The sequence below is a fragment of the Rhinolophus hipposideros genome (genome assembly GCF_964194185.1).
Source record: "Rhinolophus hipposideros genome assembly, chromosome: 5".
Classification (NCBI taxonomy): domain Eukaryota; kingdom Metazoa; phylum Chordata; class Mammalia; order Chiroptera; family Rhinolophidae; genus Rhinolophus; species Rhinolophus hipposideros.
The window spans coordinates 39,480,880-39,503,325 of NC_138051.1; the positions used below are offsets into that span (position 1 = coordinate 39,480,880).

A 22,446-nucleotide genomic window follows, 5' to 3' on the forward strand; every position below is an offset into this window, starting at 1 on the left:
ACAGAAAGATAAAGCACTTCTTAAAGCTGTTTTGGTTCCCAGGCATTCAGAACTTCCAGAGTTTCTGTAAAATAAGTTGGATTTAAAGGACAAAGGTAAAAGCCTTTGAAAAATAAAGAGATTAAGAAAAAAGGTTCAGACCGTAGAAACTTGTTAAAGGAGTGGGTGGGATGAGAAGAAGGGAAAGGCACAGCCTGGACAGAGCACGATTAGAGTGGTGATAAAGAGAGCCCCCCCATGGGACTCACTGTGAGGAAGGGCACCCCCCAGCTTCCCTAAGTCACCCGGCAGACCCTTCTAGGCTGAAGCTCGTACCCTTCCTTGGGTTGCAGAGCTCTGAAATTGTCCCAGAGAAATACACAAGTATGTGTGGGCAGACTGTGTAAGCCATTTCTGTCGGATTCACTGAGTACCTTCTCCTTCCGCAGCAGTGCCTGAAGCTGAGCACACGGCCAAAGTAGAAAAACCGTGACTTTTACAGGAATGAACCTAATGCACATTTATCAAGGGAGTGCTTTCTTAGTCAAAAACCAATGGATCATTTATAGACACACAGAACGCTTTTGTTCTGAGCCAAATCACCCCCACGGCCCTAACAGAATAAGCATAAGAGCTGCCCCAACATCTGGGTCAGTAGGGAGTGTCTGGTGAGTGAAGACCTATCTGAAACATACTAAACCTTTAAGGGAGTTGCACAGCGGCCGGTACTGTTAGCAGTGAGTTAACGGGCCCGCTAGCCTGCAGGGTTTCACGTGCTGGAACATGTCAGCACCGCGGGGGGCCAGGCCGACCGTCAGCGCCCACCTCCAAGTCGACCCCAAGACTGCAGCCTTCTACAGGGAAGCAGCAGGTGAAAATAACTAGACATGAAGCCCTTGGTAAAGAAAAGAGTTTATTTTAAAAAGCTCTAGTGTTCTCCCCTGTGCTTGGCCCCTGGAAGGAGCTAGCGTTGTTGCCACCTGCACAGGGCTGAAGCCGGGGTGTGCAGGGGGCGAGCGGGGTTTCGGTTGGTGCGCCCCACCTCATCCGTTGTGCGTTTTTAAGGAGACAGCAGTCCAGCTCCTGATGGTAAGAAAATGTAGATACCCAAGATTCATGTTTTCACTTTACTCACAAGTTAAACAGAAGTTATTTGCCTCTGTCATGCTTTCCCAAACCACAGCCTTAAGAGACGCTGGGATAGCAGTAAGTGGCGCTTAAGTACACACGTCATTTCATTTAGTATCCAAGTCCTAAACGCCAGCTCTTCTGCTCAGGGACGGCGTCTTGCGGCTTTTCCACTACAATCCTGATTCAGGCGAACCCTCCTCCCTCTAGGCAGCGAGCCTGCAGGCGGCGTGGGAGGTCAGGCAGCCACACCTCCTTCACACGGAGCAGGAGGCCTGACTGCAGGTGCAGCTACTCCCGCACCAGCAGGGGTCAGCAGTGGGCACTTGGGGTGGCAGGGGCTTCCCCCTGAGACAGTCAGGCGGGCTTCCCCTTGAGACAGCAGAGCCACTTCCCAGCTTTAACTCTGGGCCAGCACAGTCCCGCGGTTTGGCCGCACCAGCTCACAAGCTCTTAGCTGGGGTTCTGGCATCCGGGGCTCAGCTAGAAACAGGTTGAACAGTGTTGCTAATTCTTCAGAGAAGTCCTACAACAAACAGAAAGATGGTGACAGAAAAGGCAACACCTAGTTGTCCTTTCTACTAAAAATCAATCCCAAGTATCAAGCCCTAGCTAACCAGTGAGTAGACAACCTAGCTCTTATTTTTTCCCAATTGCCTTCTACACTGAAAAGGACTTGACGCTTTGTCCCATTAAGGACGCCAGGGTGCTCAAGTCTGGCAGGGAGAGTGACCTCTGACGGGAGGCTCAGAGCCCTCTAGTGAGTAATTATCACCCTTTGAGGACTTAATATGCACATTAGTTCATCTTGACAAACCCCAGGAGGTATAAATTATTCCCATTTTATGGGCGGAGAAACTAAGATGCATTCTTTGCCCTAACTAACAACATTTAAGTACTAGATGAGATTAAAATCCAGGTTATGGATCTTATAAACCCACACTCACTATGCCATGCTGTTTTCCAACTAGCTGCCTTCCATCTTCCCTTCTCCACTGACAGTCTTTCATACAGTAGCTGCTCAAATGTGAAGAAGGCCCACCAGAACAGCCACTCCACTTCAGGGTGGTCCTGAAGACACTTGACAGAAATCCACTGAGCTCTGGGAAGATGCTAAAAATGCCAGGCACCATCACTTGCCCCCTTTCAGGATACAAGGGACACATGACACCTGTTCTCTCTGGGTGAGTGACGAGGACTCCTTACCCCTGGCCACTGGGCCTCACGGAGGCTGTCCAAGCAGGACTCTATCTCTGTCCGTCCCATCAGACCGTTCTCTACCAGCTCCCGGAGCAAGAACAGCAGCAGGTCCCACTGCAACACACATGCAGGGGGTCAGAGGGGCCCGGACTGCAGTGACCCCGACTGATAGGACAGACAGCTGCTCGGGAGGGAGAAGATTTGCGATTCACCAGGAAGGGAGTTCCTTTTAGCACGGAACAGAAAATGAGCACAGCTGCCAGAACAGGGGCAACCAGGGAAGCAAGGTCGAAATGTTTTGGGGGAGGAGGGTGGGTGTAAGAACATGATTCCAGAGGACAGAGCCTGCCAGCACCCCCACCCACCTCTGGCTCACCTCCCTCGGCCGAGTGTCCGCCAGAAGCCCCACATTTCTTGGGCTGAGCAGCAGCTGCAGTGGGACAGGCACCTGGAAGTCGTCCTTCCACAGGGAAAGCAGCACGTGCAGGAGCCTTCGAGCCTGCCCTCTCTCCAGCCGGTGCTGCGCCGGAGGCCCTAAGACAGGAATTTGGTCTGCAACTGTGGGGAGAGGAAAGCCAAGCTTTAAGAAGGGGAGGCAGGGTCACCTGGCCAGCCCCTGGGAGGGAGAGCAGAAGAAAGTTTCATTCCAATCTTGTTCATACCCAACCCTGAGATCGGGGGGATCTGGCAAGAGAGTGAAGTGACAGAAAGGAGCCATACCAAGGAGGGACGCTAACTCCACAGAGCACTTTGCCAGATGCTGCTCGGCAGGTGGGCACAGGAACTGGGGGAAAAGCAAGGAGACCGCGGCCATTAGCACCATCTTTAGAGTGGCAGCCCGAGCAGCTGTGGAGGTCACAGGTACTGGACAAGGAACTCACCTGGCGGCACCGCAGTGTCTGGCCCAGCTGGCCTAGGAGCTGCTCAAGATGCTCTGGGGACACGCCCTCCTCAGGGTCCCGGGGGCCTGAGGCCAGAGACAGTACATCCTGGAGAGAGCAGGGGCGGAGCCAAGTGAGCCACTGAGAATGTGGCTCGGGGCGGGGATCAGCCAGTGGAGAGAGGCAGACGGAAAAGGAAGACAGGGCTCCTGGGGTGACGTGACTGGGCCAAGGAGCCCTTAGACTTGGGGTTAGGGCAGGACAGCACAGCTGGGAGAAGCAACCAAGAGGACAACAGAGGGAAAAGATGCAGCAGGTAAGTCGAGGAACCTGCTGCCAGAGTTCGAGATGCCACTTATCTTGGGACAAAGCGGTACCAACCAATTCCCAGAGAGCATCTGTTCTGAAAGAATTTAGGGGGACCATCCTGTCACATACATGTGGTATTTTCTAACCCTCATGCTCTCTGTTCATCTACTCAGGAGAACCAAGGTTTCAGTACAGAAGACTATATTAAAAAATACCAGTAGCTAAAGGCCAGTTACCCTTTTCTTCTCCTTACATACTCTCCAATTTTAGTCATTCCTTCTTAGTGCCTAGACCAAATCTTTACTTACACTACTACTCCTAGACCAGGGCAAAACTAAATAGTTTAGGCTTCACAGGCCTTAAGGTCTCTGCCCCAGCTACTCAGCTCTGGGCCACAGCACAAAAGCGGCCCTAGGCAATTTGTAAATGAACAAACCGGCCGAGTGCCAGTAACGCCTTACAAAACAAGCAGCAAGCTGGATTTGGCCCACGGGCTGTTTGCTGACCCTGGCTCTAGACAGTTTTTGATTTAAAAAAAAGTTAAAAGCACTGGTTATTTTTCTTGCCTGTAACTAAACAAGCATCACCTTCCACATAGAATATTTCTGAAATCACACTCAGTACCAGGTGACTGCCTCTTAAAGACTCTCCTAATACACTGGACAGCCATTCACCACCCACCCTCATTATCACCTGTGGAATATGTATTTGGCCAAACATTTTCATATTGATTTCCCCTTTTGGGGTAATTCAAGTACCAAAATGCGAAGAACAATTAGGAAAGCCATTCAGTACAGCCCTGTCCTACCTCATCCCCCTCAGCACCAAACCAAATGGGAACTAGCTGGACAACACACAACGCTGACGGACACGCGAAAGGAGGGAGGCCAGGAAAAGAGCAGGGAGTGGGGGAGGGGAGCCGAGGGGCGTAGGGAGCCGTGTACTTTGATCTCGGAGATGAGGTGGGAGGGGAGGGGAGCGTGGTGCTCACAGGCACGGGGGCAGCCCCTCCGCTCCCCCCGGGCAGCCGCTTCAGGACCCTGGGCTCGAAGCACTCGGCTCACTGCAGCTTTCACTTCTCTCCTGATGAGCGCTGCGGGTCAGACGGAGAACAGAAAAGGGGTGACCAGAGCGCCCGCGCGCTTGCCTACACGTGCCCAGCGCCGTTTCCAGCGGGCCGAGTCCCGTCTCCCCACCTCGGCCTCTAGCTTCCTGCCCGTCCACTTCTGGAAAAGGCAGCTGGTCAGCCAGCCCTTGCCTACACCTTACCTGTGACGTTGGCTGACAACCAAGCGCAGGCTTTCTCTGTTGCAAGCCCCACAGCGATGTTCTCTGCGCTGCTTAGAACCTGTGTCACAGAAGGACTGCAGGGTCAGGGCCAGGGGAAGGCGCGGGGACGACGACGCATGCCCGAGTCCAGGGCTGAGCCACCCAGCAGTGGCCTCACGTACACGCGCTCACACACGCACCTCCCCCACGCCAACCGCCCACCCGCTAGCTCCCGGCCACCTTCCTACGTACAGCAGCCGGCGTCTCTTCGGGGAGCAGTGCCCGCACGGCACCAGGGCTCTTCCTTTGGCAGAACCTGAGGGGAGACAGAGGAGGTCAGTGATGTCTAGATGGTTCAGCCTGATTCACAGCAGGGCGTGTCCCGAGGGCACTAATCACAGCAGCGGGGACGCTCGGGGAAGCGCTGCCAGCCCTCCCGTCCCACCTCAGTGCTGGGGGCCACGGCCCCGACCACCTGCTCTTCCAGTTCAACTGGGACTTTGCGTCCCCAAAACCCTGAAGTCAAAGATAGCCTACAGAGGAGGCAAACAGAACGAATGACAGAAGCAGGGTGGGAAGAGGCATGGAATCAAGGATATGAGTGTGAAGGGGGGGAAGGTCAGAAAAGTAAAAGCTTAGAGGAGAGTGGAGACCAGAGCGCGCAAACAGACTGGCATCTCTTACTCCCGCCCCTGGGTCAATGCCTGGGCCCCATGGGGGCACAGCTGGGAACACAGGATCTCTAACAGCTGGGCTGGGTCTCCGCCTTCCTGTCCCTGCGTCACCAGCTGCTCTTGAAGAAGCGACTCTGCCTGGCGCACCAGATCTGCCACCAACGTGGCCCTGTAGCAGGGACAGCAATGTTTGGAGGTAGTTGGAAGGGTTGGCTCAGAAAGGGGCGACAAATTCAAGGAAATCTGGTCAGAACTCACTTCAAACAATGTTAGCAATTTTAAACCCCATATTGTCTGCAGTGCCCTCACCGTCCCCTCAACTGACTTTCCTCAGTTAGCAAGAAGGTGTGAGGAATTAAAGGGAGAAATGGTATGGGAATGAGCCTGGGACCCTCCATCCGCACTTACTTGATATGTTTGACACAGTTAGAGCCAATTCTCTCTGCCACGAACTCCACAGTCCTGCGCAGGGAGGGTGGCTGGTTGTGGAAAAAGGCTTGGGCCAGCTGTGCCTGTGGGGAGGAGGCAGTGCAGTGAGAGGTCCCTCTCCCTTCCCCACTGGCCGGCCCGCCTCCACCCCGCCCCTTACCTGCAGTCCCTGGGTGGTCCGTGGAGGCCGGGCTCCCAGGACGGTGGTGGTGGTCGGCGTGATTTTCCTCAGGAAGCCCCCACTCCGCCCACTGCTGCCCGATACCCATGAAGCAAGCAGTTTGCGGAGCTCTCCTGCATCAGGAAAGACCAAGGGCTTAGTTCCAGAACTCACACCCCACCCTAAGCATCATGGACTTGAAGCATTTGTGGAGTAAAGAGTCTGAGGCACCTGGGGAGTGCCTAGGAATAGAAAAACATATTAGGGTGTTAGGCCATGGGGTGCCTTTTGGGTACTCATGAAGGGACAGGCTAAGGACTAAGGGCCACTGGGCAGGGGATCATCCTCACCAATATAGGGGCAGCAGGTATAGAGCAGGTGCTGGTCCACCACAGGCATATCGTCCTGCGGGAGAGAAGAGGCCAGAGCTGGCAGGCAGGCAGGCTTCCTCCTTCTCAGTGGGCCACAAACGGGACAGTCAGGCGTAAGCCTCAGATGAGAGTTCAGTCTCTATCTTGGCTTATCTCCTGCGGGGCCTCAGACAGCCTGCTTCCTTTATTCCTGTGAACCCCATGGCACTGGCTGGACCCCAACACTTACCAAGCCATGCTCTGAAACTACTGTGTCCACCTCAAAGGCATCCAGCTGACCCTCTTCCAGAAAGAAGAGGTCCTCAGGGACTGTGGGAATCTGGCAAGAGATCAGGGCAGTGCAAGTTTCAATCAGCCTTCAGAGCTTCTCCACACCTTCCACCTCATGGCTTCGGGGTCCGGGCAATCTTCCTCTGAAAACATGGTACTTCCCATACCTCTGACCCTTCATCCTCTGGCCCCGACCTTCTTCAGACTTCGACATCCTCCCGCCCCCCACCTCCAGCCACAGTGGCCGCCCCCTCCTTCTGTCCACCAACCTGGAACAGCCAGCCCAGGACAGCAAGCAGCAGCAGCTTGTTCAGGAAGCACATCTCCCCTTCACCTGCCTTCGACAAGACCAAGCTCCTAAAAGGTAAATGAGGGTATCAGCTAAACTGTGCAAAGGAAGAAATGGAATGGAGTTAAAGAAAGCTACACTTGCGAAGTTAATTCACAAAAGCAGACCTAAAAGCGCCTGCTGCTGTGGGGGCCCAGGAGCTTCTCAGTGCCCCCTCCCAGACCTGTACGTCCTCTTGGCTGGGCCACAGTAGGAATAGAAAAGGGCCAATAAAATAGCGAAGTGCCAGTGTCTGTCTTTCCTTGTGGACCAAATCCTGCCTGTCTCGAGGGCTGGTTATGGCGGCGCTCCCACAGGAAGCACAGGCTGCTCAACCCTCTGTATAAGCAGCAGCCTCAGCAAGGCTCTGCCTGCACCCATTCCACTCACCGATGGAGGTGGAGCAAGAGAGAGAAGACACCACGGTAATAGTCCAGCATGGGCACAATATGGTCAGCGAGAGACAGGAACTCCACCAACCAGGGCACCGTGAGCACCGCCCGGCGTGCGCGCAGCCCCTGCTGCAGCAGAGCTCGCACGTCCAGGGCTGGGGGCACCTGGCAGGGCCACAACACAGTCAGTGGGCAGGTCCTGGGGTGCTCTCTAACTCCAGGGCCTTGCAGCTCCTCCCGGCTCCCTCCTTACCAAGCCCCCATTCACCTGGCTCCTCAGGGCCAGAATGGAGTCCTGGAGCTCACGGGTTGGGGGTGGTTCAGACCCCCGGTATGGCAGGAAAGCCACAAAGCCCAGGAATTTAGCAAGAAGCCTCAGGCTGAGCAGCACCACAGCAAACTGCCTCCGTTCACCCTACAGGGAATCAGGGAAGTAAAGAGTCCTCAGCGTAAGACTTCTAGAAGAATTACAAACCTGTTACAAAGTTCTTCTTGAAAATACCCCTTCCCTCCTAGGTCAGAACCCCTTCAACGCCCTGTTCTGTTTTCTAACCTGCCAGTCCACGTCTGACTCCCCATCTTCATCACTAGGCTCGGGCTGAGGCAGAAGAAGGCCATTGAGCTCCCGTATCTTCAAACTCAGACTATCCATGAGATGCTGATTAAACTGGAAGCTAAGAAGGGGAGCAAAAAAAGGCACTGGAAGAGGTGTAAGAAGGACCAGAATAGAGAAGAGGGGCTCCAGACACAAAGGTTCAGTTGGGTTGAGAGGGGAGGCCAAGGAGCAATGAGGTTACTACCTACGTGGGTAAAAGAATGAGGAGAGGTTAATTTAAGGCCAAGAGGGCAGAGTGGTAAACGCTGTGCTCACCAACTTCCAGGACCACATCAAAATTACAACTAAATTATAGAACAACTATCATTGAGAACCATCTAAAACCTAGCTAAACAGAAGTCCTACAATCAAGTATATAAAGAAGCCAGGCCAAGACTGGGAGGAGGGGTGGATTGTGGGGTGCTTAAGGATCAGAGGGGTATCTTGGCTGTGGAAGCCCCCCCTGAGAAGTGAGAGCCCAAACCCCACAGACCAGCTGGCGTTGGCATGCCCTGTACCCCCTGCTAAGGGACCCCACGTCCAGTACAAGTGGCGACTGTGTTCTCCATTTTCATTTTAACTCCCATCAGGTGGCCCTCACGCCTGGCATAAGTGGCAGCCAGTCTTGGATTGGAACGTAGCTCCACCTAAGTGACCACAGCCTGGCACAGTAGCAACATAATGCAGATCACTTTGGAGGTCCCACCAGGCAGCCCCAAGCTAGGCACAAATGGTAGCTGACCTTGGCCCGTACCAGAGCCCCTACCAAGAGGCGCTGGAACCAACACACCTGGTGGCCAGCTTCAGACCACAACAGAGCAGCACCCAACCAGCTCCACAAACGACACACCTGAAAGGAAGACTCATCTGGCACCAGAGCCCCACTAAAGTGACTCTCATGCCATGGAGTCAGCCTGTGAACAAAAACCTGTCCACTACAGTCATGGTCAGCCCCCCCCACCAATCAGCCTGAGGGTCAATTCCACCCACTGATGTGCAAATAACAATCAAGGCTCAACTACAACAGGAGGGCACACACAACCCACACAAGGGACACGCCTGGAGCACCCAGCTCAGGTGTTTGGAAGATTATGCCACTGGGTCTCACAAGACTCCCACTACACAAGGCTGCTCTGCCAAGACTGGGAGATGTAGCAGGTCTACCTAATACATAGAAACAAACACAGGGAGGCAGCCAAAGTGAGAATATAAAGACACGTCCCAAATGAACAGAACAAAACCCCAGAAAAAGAACTAAACAAAATGCAGACAAGGAATCTACAGATACAGGTTCAAAACATTGGTTATAAGGCTGCTCAATGACTTAGGGGAAGAATAGATTATCTCAGTGAGAACCTCAAGAAAGAGACAGAAAGCATATAAAAGAACCAGTCGGGACTGAAGACTACAATAACTGAAATGAACAATAAGTTAGAGGATATCAAGAGCAGATTGGATGAAGCAAAGGATGAAATCAGAGATCTAGAAGACAAGGTAGTGGAAAAGACTCATTCGGAACAGCAAAAAAAAAAAAATGAGGATAGTTTAAAGGACTTCTGGGACAACATCAAGTTTAACAACATCTGCATATAGGGGGTACCAGGAGGAGAAGAGAGGGAACAAGGGATTGAAAACCTATTTGAAGAAATACCGAGGGAAAACTTCCTTAACTTGATGAAGGAAATAGACATATAAGCCCACGCAGCACAGAGAGTCTCAAACAAGATGAACCCACAGAGGCCCACACCAAGACACATCATAATTAAAATGCCAAAGGCTAAAAACAAAGAGAATCTTGAAAGTAGCAAGAGAAAAGCGGTTAGTTACCTACAAGGGAGCTCCCACAAGACTATCAGCTGATTTCTCAACAGAAACTTTGAGAAGGCCAGAAGGGATTGGCAGGAAATATTCAAAATGATGAAAAGTAAAGACCTAAAACAAAATTACTCTATTCAGCAAGGCTATCATTTAGAATTGAAGGATAAAGAGTTTCCCAGAGAAGAAAGCTAAAAGAGTTCATGACCACTAACCCAGTATTATAAGAAATGCTAAAGTGATTTCTTTAAGATCAAAAATATGAATAAGAAAATATAGGAAATAAAAAAATTCTCACTGACAAAACCAAACACTCAGTAAAAGCACTGGATCAACCAACTATAAAGCTGGTACAAAGGTTAAAAGGCAAACGTAGGAAGATCCTATGTAATTACAACAACAAGGGATACACACACAGAGAGAAAAAAGAATGACAAAAACATAAACATAGAGGGAGTGAGTAAAAACCATAGTGATTTTAGAATGTGCTCAAACTAAAGTGGCCATAAAACATAAAATAGACTTCTATAAACATAGCTTGGTATATATAAAGCTCATGGTAACCACAAGCCAAAAATCTACCAGACACATATAAGAAATAAAGAGAAGAACCCAACACAACACTGTAGAAAGTCATCAACATATAAGAGAATAAGGAACAGAGAACTGCAAAGACAAGCAGAAAACAATAAAAATGTCATAACTACACACTTCTCAATAGTTAGTTTAAATGTACATGTACTAAACCACCAATCAAGACATTGGGGTGGCTGAGTGGATTAAAAAAAACAAGACCTGTACATATGCTGCCTACAAGAGACCCAGTTCAGATGGAAAGACACACAGACTGAGAGTAAAGCCATAGAAAAGGGTATTTCATACAAATGGAAATGAAAAAAAAAACCTGGGGTAGCAATACTTAGGCAAAATAGACTTTAAAAAAGGGTTATAAGAAGAGACAAAGAAGGGCATTTGATAATGATAAAGGGATCTAACAATAGGATATATAACCCTTGTAAACATTTATGCACCCAATGTAGGAACCCCTAAATATATAAAGCAAATACTGACGGACATAAAAGGTGAGATCAATAGCAATACAGTAATAGTTGGGGACTTTAAAACCCCATTGACATCAACAGACAGAAAAGACAGAAAATCAACAAAGGAGTACTGACCTTAAATGCCACATTATACCAGATGGACTTACTTAATTGATATTTTTAGGACATTTCACCCAGAAGAAGTAGAATATATGTTCTTTTCAAGCAGACATGGAACATTTTCCAGGACAGACCACATGTTAGGCCACAAAACAAATCTCAATAAATTTAAGAAGACTGAAATCATACTAAGCATCTTCTCTAATCACAACGGTATGAAACTAGAAATCACAAGAAAACTGAAAAGCACACAAACACGTGGAAGCTAAATAACATGCTACTAAACAATGAATGAGTTAACAAGATCAAGGAAGAAATCAAAAGATACCTTGAGACAAATGATAATGAAAACACAATGACCCAAAACCTATGGGGCACAGTCAAAGCAGTTTTGAGAGGAAAATTTATGGCAATACAGGCCTACCGCACGAAACGAGAAAAATCTTAAATAAACAACCTAACCTTACACCTAAAGGAACTAAAGAAAGTAAAGAAAGAACAATGCCCAAAGTGAGAAAAAGAAAGGAAATAAAAAAGATCAGAGTGGAAATAATCAAAATAGAATCTATGAAACTGTACGAAATATCAATGAAACCAAGAGCTATTTCTTTGAAAAGCATAAACCAATCAGGAAAGAAGACTACAATAAAAACGATAAACCTTTAGGCAGACCACCAAAAAAAAAAAAAAAAAAAAAAAAAAGGCCCCAAATAAATAAAATCAGAAATGAAAAAGGTACAACCAACACCAAAGAAATACAATGGATTTAATACAAAGAAAATACTACAATCAATATATACGAACAAACTGGACAACCTGGAAGAAATGAATAAATTCCTAGAAACATAGGATCTTTCAAGACTGAATCATAAAAAAAAAAAATCTGAACAGACTGAGAATTGCTAATGATATTGAATCTGTAACAAAAAAATTCCTAACAAGCCATGGACCAGATAGCTTCACAAGTGAATTGCAACAAACATATAAAGAAGAATTAACACCTATCCTTCTCTGTTCCAAAAAATATAAGAGGGAAGGCGCCTAAACTCATTTTATGAGGCCAACCTTACCCTGTTATCAAAGTCAGGCAAAGGCACTACAAAAAAAGAAAATTATAGGCCAATATCCCTGATGAACATAGATACAAAAATCTTAAACAAAATATTAACAAACCAAATTCAGCAATACCTTAAAAAAATCATACACCATGATCAAGTGGGATTCATTCCTGGGATGCAAGGTTGGTTCAATATCTGCAAATGAATTAACATGATACACCACATAAACAAAATGAAGGATAAAAATCATATGATCATATCAATAGATGCTGAAATAGCATTTGATATGATCATATGATTTTAACTCTCAGCTCATATGATTTTAACTCTCATATGATAAAAACTCTCAGCAAACAGGAGATAGAGGCAACATACCTCAACATAATAAAGGCCATAGATGACAACCCCTTAGCTAAACTTCACACTCAATGGTGAAAGCTAATAGATTTTTCTTTAAGATCAGGAAAAAGACAAAGGTGTCCACTCTCACCACTTTTATTCAACATAGAATTGGAAATTCTAGCCACAAAAATGAAATAAAAGGCATCCAATTGAAAAGGAAGTAAAACTGTCATTATTTGAAGATTACATGATACTTTATATAGAGAGAACCCTAAGGAGTCCACCAAAAAACTATTAGAATAAAAAAATTCAATAAAGTAGCAAGTTACAAAATTAATATTCAGAAATTGGTTGCATTTTTATATATTAATAACAAGCTATCAGAAAGAGAAATTAAGAAAACAATCTTATTTATAACTGCATCAAAAAAAAATAAAATACCTAGGAATAAATTTAACCAAGGAGGTAAAAGACCAGTACACAGAAAACTGTAAGGCATTAAAGAAAGAAACTGAAGGAGATACAAATAAATGGAAGCATATACCATGCTCACGGATGGGAAGAATTAACATTGTTAAAATGTCCACACTACCCAAGGCAATCTATAGATTCAATGCAATCCCTATCAAAATACCAATGGCATTTTTCACAGAAGTAGAACAAATAATTCTAAAATTTATATGGAACTACAAAAGACGCCAAATAGCCACAGCGATCCTGAGAAAGAACAACAAAGTTGAAGGTATGCTACATGAATCAAACTATACTACAAGGCTATAGCAATCAAAACAGCATGGTACTGGCATAAAAACAGACATACATATCAGTGGAACAGAATAGAGAGTCCAGAAATATACCCAGGCATATAGGGTCAATTAATCTATGGCAGCGGCAAGAATACACAATGAGGTAATTAATGTCTCTTCAATAAATGGTGCTGGGAAACCTGGACAGATATATTCAAAGAAAAAAAAACAGAAGAGGAAAGAAACTAGACCACTTTCTTATACCACATACAAAAATAATCTTAAAGTGGATTAAAGTCTTAAATGTAAGACCTAAAACCATAAAACTCCTAGATGAAAATACAGGCAGCAAACTCTGTGACATCATTCTTAGCAATATTTTTTGGAAATGTCTCCTTCAACAAGGGAAACAAAAGAAAAAAATAAATAGGACTACATAAACTAAAAAGTTTTTGCACATTGAAGGGAACCATCAACATAATGAAAAGACAACTTACTGAATGGGAAAAGGTATTCACCACTGATACATCTGATAAGGGGTTAATATCCAAAATATATAAGGAACTCATACAATTTAACATGAAAACCACAAACAATCCGATTAAAAAATGGGCAGAGGACATGAACAGGCATTTCTCCACAAAGGACATACAGATGGCCAATAGACGTATGAAAAGATGCTCAATGTCACTAATCATCAGGGAAATGGAAATTAAAACCACAATATCACCACACAACTCTCAGAATGGCTGCCATCAATAAATCAACAAACAATTGTTGGCGAGGATGTGAAGAAAAGGGAACCCTCGTAAACTTTTGGTGGGATTGTAAATTGGTGCAGCCACTACGGAAAACAGTATGGAGGTTCCTCAAAAAATTAAGAATAGAATTATCATATGACCCAGCAATTCCCCCACCGGGTATTTACCTAAAGAAACCCAAAACGCTAACTTGAAAAGATATATGCACCCCTACGTTCACTGCAGCATTATTTATAGTAGCTAAGATATGGAAGCAACAAAAGTGTCCATCAATAGGCAAACGAATGAAGATGATGTAGTACATATATACAATGGAATATTACTTAGCCATAAAAAATGAAATCTTGTCATTTGTTACAACATGGAGGGACCTAGAGGGTATTATGCTAAACGAAATAAGTCAGAGAAAGACAAATACAACATGATTTCACTTATATGTGGAATCTAAAAAACAAACACGAACAAACAAAACAAACTCACAGATACTGAGAACAAACTGATGGTTGCCGGACAGGCAAGGTGTTGCAAGATGAGTGAAAAAGGTGAAGGTATTAAGAATAAATTGCCTGACTCTGGATGGTGAACACACAATGGGATTTATAGACGATGTAATACAGAATTGTACACCTGAAATCTATGTAAATTTACTAACAATTGTCACCCCAATAAAATTAATTAAAAAAAAAAAAAAAAAAAAAAAAAAAAAGAATAAATTGCCAGTTATCAAAACACTCATTGGGATATAAAGTATAGCATAAGGAATATACGAAGGCCGAAGGTTAGACAATTAAGTTCGCGAACTTTGTTGCAACAATGTTGCTAACCTTTTTTGACATCAGAGGGATTATTCATTATGAATTTGTACCAACTGGACAAACAGTTAACCAACTTTACTATTTGGAAGTGCTGAAAAGGCTGTGTGAAAAAGTTAGATGACCTGAACTTTTCGCCAACAATTCATGGCTCCTGCATCACGACAATGCACGGCACTGTCTGAAGGGAATTTTTACCCAGTAAATAACAGTATTGGAACACCCTCCCTACTCACCTGATCTGGCCCCCAGTGACTCCTTTCTTTACCCAAAGATAAAGGAAATATTGAAAGGAAGGCATGTTGATGACATTCAGGACATCAAGGGTAAAACGACAACCGCTCTGATGGCCATTCCAGAAAAGGAGTTCCAAAACTGCTTTGAAGGGTTGAAGGGTGGACTAGGTGCTGGTGTCGGTGCATAGCTTCCCAAGGGGAGTACTTCGAAGGTGACCCAAGTGACATTCAGCAATGAGGGATGTAGTACTTTTTCTAGGATGAGTTCGCGAACTTAATTATCGGATCTCATAGTCAATAATATTTTAACTATGTATGGCTTCAGGTGGGAACTAGACTTATTGGGTTGATCACTTTGTAAGTTATATAAATGTCTAAGCACTATGTTGTAGTTCATTACTGAAACTAATGTAATATTATATGTCAGGTGTAATTGAAAAATAAAAAAGAATTAAAAAAAAAAGACTGAGAAGGAAAACGGAGGCAGAAAGAGAAGCTAAAGGAAGCCCAGATATCACTCTGTCCCATCCTATTATATTCCAGGCAAAGGAGAGAGAACTGTCTGCCCTTCTGGGAAGACAAACCTCCCCTGGCCTCTGCCTCACCCCCAACAAGACAAAGGGGCCTTTACCTGCTGGCACTCAGGATGAAGTCCCTGAAGAATCCCTGGCAGCCTGGGAAGGAGGGGGGTGGGCAAGGCCCCCCACTGCTCTGAGGGGCCGCAAGCCGTTCCTGTAGGCGCCGCAAGCGCCCCAGCTTATCAGCTCCAAGCATACTTAACACATCCGGAGCCTCACCCAGGACAGTGCCCCCAGCTCCACCAGGGCTCTGACACATCTGGGGTTGGGGCAAGAGGAGAGAAATAAAAAATACCAGTAAGTTTCTCTGGAAAGGACTGAACAAAATAAAGAGGAAATAATAAACATTTATGGAATGCCAACCCTCTATCATGTACCACAGATACATTTTTTTGAGGTAGGGATTATATTCTTTTTTACAGGTGAAGAAACTGAAACGGCAAGATTAGACATTTGCCTAGATTCACTAGAGCTAGTATTTGAAACCAGGCCCATCTGAGTCCTAGGATCACGCTATTTCTACCGCAGTACAAATCAAGGGCAAGGAAGTAGTGAGGGGCTGAAGGCAGGCAGAGGATAGAGGGCATCTGAAGGGGCCCAGGGAGGTGGGGGTGCACTCTGATTCCTCTCTGGCTGCCCGAGTTTCAACCACCACCCAAAGAGCAGAACTCCTGTTCAAACTCCCGCCTAGGACCTGCCTGGCTGTCCACCCAATCCCACAGTGCTTGGCTGCCTGTAATGCCTACTCTTCACTGTAAATTAATATCCTGCTGGGGCTTTTACCTGGAGAAGTTGTTTTTGGAAAAGTCGAACAAAATGACTGTGGCTGCAGGCTGCAGAGAGCTGACCCATCATGGCTCTGAGAAGAGGTAGGAATGGAGTATGAGGGCGGGAGGGAGGGGGAGAAAGATCTCAGAGAACAAGCCAATCCTTGAGCCTTTCAGCCCTTTACTGGGGCCTTGAGCAGCCCTGTGCCAGAGCTGGCCAGCACAAGATGTAGGGAAAGGGAAGGGACACTCCTCACCACGGAGTTCCCTTCAAGGCTAAAGATGCACTCAGTCAAACAAGAAATATCATCCCTCTTATCATCCCTGAGCACGTAGAAGGCAGACCACTGGACAGAGGCGATTCTTTCTGCATCCTAGTTATCCAGCTCTGCAAAGTTCTTAGAATTACCAAAGTAGACGATGGAGAAAATGGTGTTTGGAAAAGGTCTAACCAATGACTTGGGCCAAAATTCAAGCAACCTGGAGGAAGAACTTTGCACCTTTCCGAGCATTCACCACCAGAGAACAAGTACAAGTCATTTCTGCGAGGAAGAACTGGAGAGATGAAGGATAGAAGATAACAGCTTTGGGCTGGCAGGAGTGGGGGAAGCTTTCCTCCAGTCAGCTACCCAAGCACCACTGAGCTGCTCGCTGCTAAAAGCAGGAGTGGCCAGTGTGTGAACACCTACCTGATCCTGCTGCCCAAGCCCTTCTCAAAGTCCCAACCAGGCTCCTCATGACGGTCTTCCCACTCGCGAAGCACCTCGTAAAACACATCCCTGACAGACACACAAGAACACCTGATCAACGGAGGCGCAGCTGACCTCATTGGCAGCTGATCTAAGTCCATCCCAGGAGCACATTCCCTAGCTCAGAAGAACTGAGGACAGGACTATCCCCATTCTTTCTCCAAAGTTCTCTGCAGGATGGTCATGCTACAACGCAGCAGCAGCACACCACATGTTTCACATACTTCTGTGGGTAGTGGCAGTTGATTTGGCTCTCTCTTTTCTGAGAACCCTGTGACTAAAATCATACACCTGTGAGAAGACTGCTAAGGTCAAAGGTTCAAGTCCATGGCATGAAACAGGATGATGCTATGATGGTTGGCAGGAAAGGCCCGCTGGTGCTAAACCACCACCTGTTAGTGCCAAACTTCTATTTTCTATGAAAATGACATAAGTTGCCTATCCCAAAGTAAATGCGGCCTCATACCTTCCCCCAAACTTCCCTTTTCTTATCACCTCTGTTTTTTAAAAGTATGAAAGGCGCGGTCACTGGAGAAGTTGGCACGATTGTCCGTTTCTGGCTGGAAGGAGACAGCTTGAACAGAGGGTGGCATCGCCAGAGAGACCTAAAATACGGCAGTGACATTAGGGATAGAAGCCTGCAGAGTACATGCTCAGAAAACTTCATCCCTGTATTCCTGCTCACAGTTAGCCCATAGGCCTTAGCACTGTGAGCTATTTTTGCCTGAATTATGAGGCTGGGAAGGGTCGGGTCAGGGCTAGCAGATGTGTAAGATGGGGTCACTACCTTGGCAACACTGCCCTCATAGGCAGCTCGGAGGCGGCCTTGCAGAGCTGGTGAGAAGCACAGCAGCCGCTCATTCTCAGCCAATAGCTTCAAGGTCCCTTTGTCCAGACAGGAAAGAACTCTACAAGGTCAAGAGTATATATGATTGAGAATGGAACACACATGGCAAATAGGAACCTGCCACTTGCATACCACACAGACCATTATCTGGAGCAGGGAACAGGTACCAGTATGTAAGTCAAAGCCATGGGCCAAGGATTAAAGATGATGGAACCACAGGGGGAGGAAATGAGACCTTATGGAGCAGGGAGCAAGAGAGCAGGACAGGAGCATTAGATATTAACCCAAAGGTCAGTCACCGAGACCACAGTCTGAGTTCTGAGGGCTAAATTCATAACCTTGACACAAAATTAAAGGTTACATGTAAGAAAAGGTCCAGGGTCACTGTATTTGTGTTAAGCACAAGCATGCACCCCAAGTGGCTAGAGAACCAAGGGGACAATGGGTATTCCCTCTGCTGGGGAAACTCACTGAAACTGATGCTCCAAAACCTGCACTGCAAAGAAGACACAATCATGGACGCTCTGGAAGAGTGGGCTTTCCAGGGAATCTAGAAGGATAGTACCAAGCTGTCAATTAAGAATTATTCCATCTCCTGACCCCATTTCTCAAAAAGAGGCTTGCTCACTGACCTAGGGCTCCTGGACTCAGTTCAAGGTCACTGTCCTTGGCAGCCACCATCCTCCGGGCCGTAAGGAGCTGAAGGACGAAGAAAAGCTCCAAGAAGAGGTTTGGCACCAGATTTTCTGGATACAAAGAGATACCCCAGCATAGTTGGCACCATTCAGAATCGAGCCTCAGTTCTACATGCCTCACCAATTCTCTTACCCTCTAGTTCTATAAGTATCTCCACCCCAGCGCCCTCTGCTCTCACTCACCTGCAATGCATGAAGAGTAGACGAGGGCTACCAGCTCCAGGCGCTGGCGGAAAGACACTTTGGCAGGGTTAGCGGGTTCAGCTGTGAGGTGTCCTGTCCGACTGGGGAGGAGAGACCCCGATTCGGAGGTTGGACAGGAGGGAGCAGGTGACTGTTGCAGGTGCTTAGAGCTATGGAGATGGAAGAGAGAGGTCATGGGCAGTCAGCTTGGCTTCCCCTCCACAGCCACTCTCAGGTTCCTCCAGACAGGACATCCACAGCCCCGGAAAGAGACCCAGGGTTGAGCGGGGGAGGAAGGGCGAAGTGGAAATCAATCTTAGGGAAAAGCCCTGCAGATCCCCACAGGAAGAAAGCCAACGTCCCAGGAAGCGGCAAGGCCGTACCGCTCCTTCCTGAGCATCTCCCGCTCCTCTTGCAGACTTCTGCACCCTGGGGGAAGGCCATGGCCCCAAGGGCTACAGTTCAGGGCTAAAGGTTGGGAACTGGGGGCACAGTTGATTGGGGGTGAGGTGAAGCAGGTCTTGGGCTTGGAGAGTGACCGCTCTTCGCTCACCGGAGTTGGGTTGATCCTGCGTGAAGGCTTCGTCCTGCTGAGAGTAGCCACAGGTTTTTCTCAAATTCCCATCTTCAAGCATCCACACCAGCTGAGGCCCTTGCGACACGCCCCTCATCATTGTAATTATCTCATCCCCAATCTTCCAGCTATTCCCACGCTCTCCTACGGAGCACCCAGTCCTAATTTAATGACTCCCCTAGTACAGCCCTCGCGCCGCCCATCTCCCGGCTGAAGGCTGATTCTCACCCTGCAGGGCCGGGCGGAACGGAGCCTACGGGAGGGAACTCCTCCAGGTTGCTGAGGTTTGGCGGATCGGAGCGCGTGAGGCCGGGGCTGCCGGGGCTGCCTGAGGCTCTAGGCCTCCGGCCCCCAGCCCAACACACACCCTCCCCGCTGAGCCCCTCCTCCAAACTACCAGGGCCGCGGCCACCTCGCTCGCGGGCCGGCCCCGGGCCCCGCCTCCTGCCCCCGCGGCGGGCCGAAGGGGCCTCGGCTGGGGCGGCGGCGCTCGAAGACTCGGTCGGAGGGAAGAGCTGGCTGCGCGCCCCGCGGCCGCCCCGGGGCTGGCCCCCCGGCCTCCCTGGCAGGGCTGCCGAGGAGCCCGGGGCCTTGGCGGGGGTTGGGGGGCCCTGCGGGAGGACGCGGCTGCTCTGCTCCCTCAGGAAGTTCAGCAGAAACGGCACGAATTCCTTCCGCAGCGGCCGGAGTGAGCTCAGCGCGGCCGCCTCCCCGAAGTCATCCTGAAGGAGAAGCAGCGAGGGGCGAGGGGGTCAGCTGCCGGCCGGGGCCCGCGACCCGCCGGACGGCCCCGGCAGAGGCCCCTCGTTGGAGCGCACCCGGCCCAGGCTGACAGGCAGTCACCCTAGAGGAAGGGGATCCAAGCGGCGGTATCTCCCGCGGAAAGCAGATTTGGGCCGGGCCTGGGGGCGTGTCGGCCCTGTTACCTCTGAACTCGGGGTGCTGTGCGCGATCCACCGCACCGCGGCTGCGACCGACACCTCCTCTCGCAGTAGCGACTCCAAAACGGCCGCCATCCCGGTCGGGACGCTCAGAGGCGATTGCGCAGGCGCCGGCGCACCGTGGGCGGCCTGGGAGGGGCGGGGCCGGGACCGAAGGGCGACCGTTGGGCAGCAGCGTGGAGGGCGGGGCCGAGGGCGGAGGGGCGGGGCCGGCGGCGGCGAGGGCCCGCGGCGGCGGAGCTTCTCCAGGCTGAGGCTTAACCTCAGGCCTTCAGTCGAGGCCGCGGCTGGGTTCGCAGTCCCCGACGACAGGCTTGATGGTCTGCGAAATGCAGCCGCACGGCTATCGCCCCTGCACCCAGGGGCGACCCGCCGGGTCTCGGGGACGGGAGAGCATCCAGACGGTAGAGGTTAATAATTCTCCGGAGACACCTGCCTATGTCTTCTGCAATAAGCACATATTTCTTTCAAGAGTTTGTTTTCTAAATTCAACCTTAATAACCCCCAAAAAGTTAAGATGAAGTTAGCCTAACCTAGCCTAACCCTTGTCCTTCTTTCTCAAAGGCTGAGTTTTCAGTCCCCCGGCCCATGCACAAAGGTTTTCCAGCACTGGCAGCTGACTGACCATTTACGACTTTGAGCCAGGGTGGCTTTGTACAATCCTCAGCCCACAACCGTTCAAGTGTCTCGGGCCACCCTGCACACAGAATCACTTGTCTGCGTCTTTACCTCCCTTACACATTATAATGATGGGTTTATACCAAGTTAATATTTCAACTACTTTGCGATTGAGATGTTAATAGGCACATTCATGATTAGCTTGCGGGAGCTTGAGTTACTAATTTCTCTTATTTTGAAAAACATGAGAGCCACAGCTCTTTGGAAGTTGCTGATCACTGGGAAATCAAGAAAGGGAAACCAGGCGGAGAAAACCTGATGGCATTACCACTCCAAACCAAAGCAAATCAGGAGGGGCGAAGCACTGCCCACGTGACGCGAATGCCTTCTGAGAGTTCCTCTGGTTCAAAAGCAGTTTACAAGTGGAAAGGAGATGGTGGTGGGGACAGGAACCACTCTAGTGCTTGGACTGTTTCCTGTGCAGAAGGAAAAAGTACCTCCAGCCAGAGAGAATGAAGGACTGAAAGAGTGCTTTTAACACTTTCAATTTTGTTACACACGGAACCAATCTCCTCATATCCCTGAACCCTGGTTTTTATCTGCAGGGATACTGATAGTTCGTATTCAGTTCCGCACTTCTTTTTCTAGGTCACTTCTGGATGTGGTACTGCATTTCTGGTAACACTTCTGCTCACTGTTGATCTTTGAACCTCTGGTGCGTTCAATAATTTTATTAAATAAAATTATAAATTTTATTTATATTTTGTATATTTTATATTATATATTATATATATTATATATATATTATATTATATATTTTATTATTTATTTTATTATATTTATATTATAATAAAATAATATTTACCACTTTTGAAATCCAAGCCATCACACAAATAGAACTAGAGTTTGCATGCGGAATGAATATTTTATTACTAGATTATAAAAATAAAATACAAAATAATTTTAAAACAGAACTTAAAACACTGTACAAAGCTTTAATATGATACAAATGGGAAAATTAAATAAATAATTACACTTTTATGTACAGATGGCCTATACAAAAGCACTCCATGTTTCTGCTAATACTCTATGTCCTTGGTTGCCTGAGCAAAAATGCATAAAGAGGGCTGCTTGGAGGAGAAAGGGGCACAATACCTTTGGAGGCATTTCAAAGAGCAGTTTCTCATCCCTCTGATTCCATGAAGAGGAAAAGAAAGGGAGAAAACTAGAATTATTCAAGTCCGCTGTGCTAACTTACTGGTCTTGCTCAACAAGAGTTCTTCTGGTTTGTGGTTCAGGATTTGTACCTAATGCAAAACTAGATGTTTTCCCGCTCCCTCTTTTTCCCTAAAAGCTGTGAACTTGTAAGTACATGGCCTAATGAAATCTGTACCGGCTATTTTAGGAAAGGAGTCACAAAGGAGACCAGGGACTGTGTATGAGAAAAGTGAGGGGGAGGGGCTCAAGCCTGGGTTATCTGATGGTTCTTTGATTCACCATATCCAAGTTTGGGGCTCCAAGTGGCACACTGTTATGTTTCCTTTATCTTCCTATCAGTATTTCTAAATACTTTTTA

The 22,446-nt window shown here is 47.9% G+C and overlaps 1 protein-coding gene across 4 annotated transcripts; it reads right to left on the minus strand.

The window, feature by feature from the left end:
- Nucleotides 1–620: 620 nt before the first annotated feature.
- Nucleotides 621–20,369, minus strand: CDAN1 (codanin 1). Of its 4 annotated transcripts, none has more exons than XR_013993346.1 (28): nucleotides 20,238–20,369; nucleotides 19,540–20,033; nucleotides 19,121–19,327; nucleotides 18,738–18,907; nucleotides 18,492–18,605; nucleotides 18,331–18,409; nucleotides 17,800–17,920; nucleotides 17,508–17,617; nucleotides 16,953–17,042; nucleotides 16,280–16,355; nucleotides 15,550–15,755; nucleotides 7,944–8,064; nucleotides 7,659–7,805; nucleotides 7,389–7,555; nucleotides 6,940–7,027; nucleotides 6,630–6,719; nucleotides 6,380–6,434; nucleotides 6,030–6,163; nucleotides 5,849–5,952; nucleotides 5,451–5,609; nucleotides 5,019–5,082; nucleotides 4,767–4,845; nucleotides 4,489–4,590; nucleotides 3,189–3,296; nucleotides 3,028–3,091; nucleotides 2,684–2,865; nucleotides 2,314–2,421; nucleotides 621–1,633 (listed from the first exon to the last, which is right to left on the minus strand). XR_013993346.1 is itself a non-coding variant. In XM_081048424.1 (28 exons), exons 1-28 carry the CDS (start codon nucleotides 20,325–20,327, stop codon nucleotides 1,508–1,510), a joined length of 3,699 nt encoding a protein of 1,232 aa, XP_080904550.1. In that variant the 5' UTR covers nucleotides 20,328–20,369; the 3' UTR covers nucleotides 621–1,507. The 4 variants fall into 4 exon arrangements, 2 of the variants coding, with proteins under 2 accessions (XP_080904550.1, XP_080904549.1); XR_013993347.1 differs by having other exon boundaries at nucleotides 2,055–2,421; nucleotides 4,442–4,590; XM_081048424.1 differs by having other exon boundaries at nucleotides 4,442–4,590; nucleotides 19,121–19,324.
- Between the last annotated feature and the right edge of the window lie 2,077 nt (nucleotides 20,370–22,446).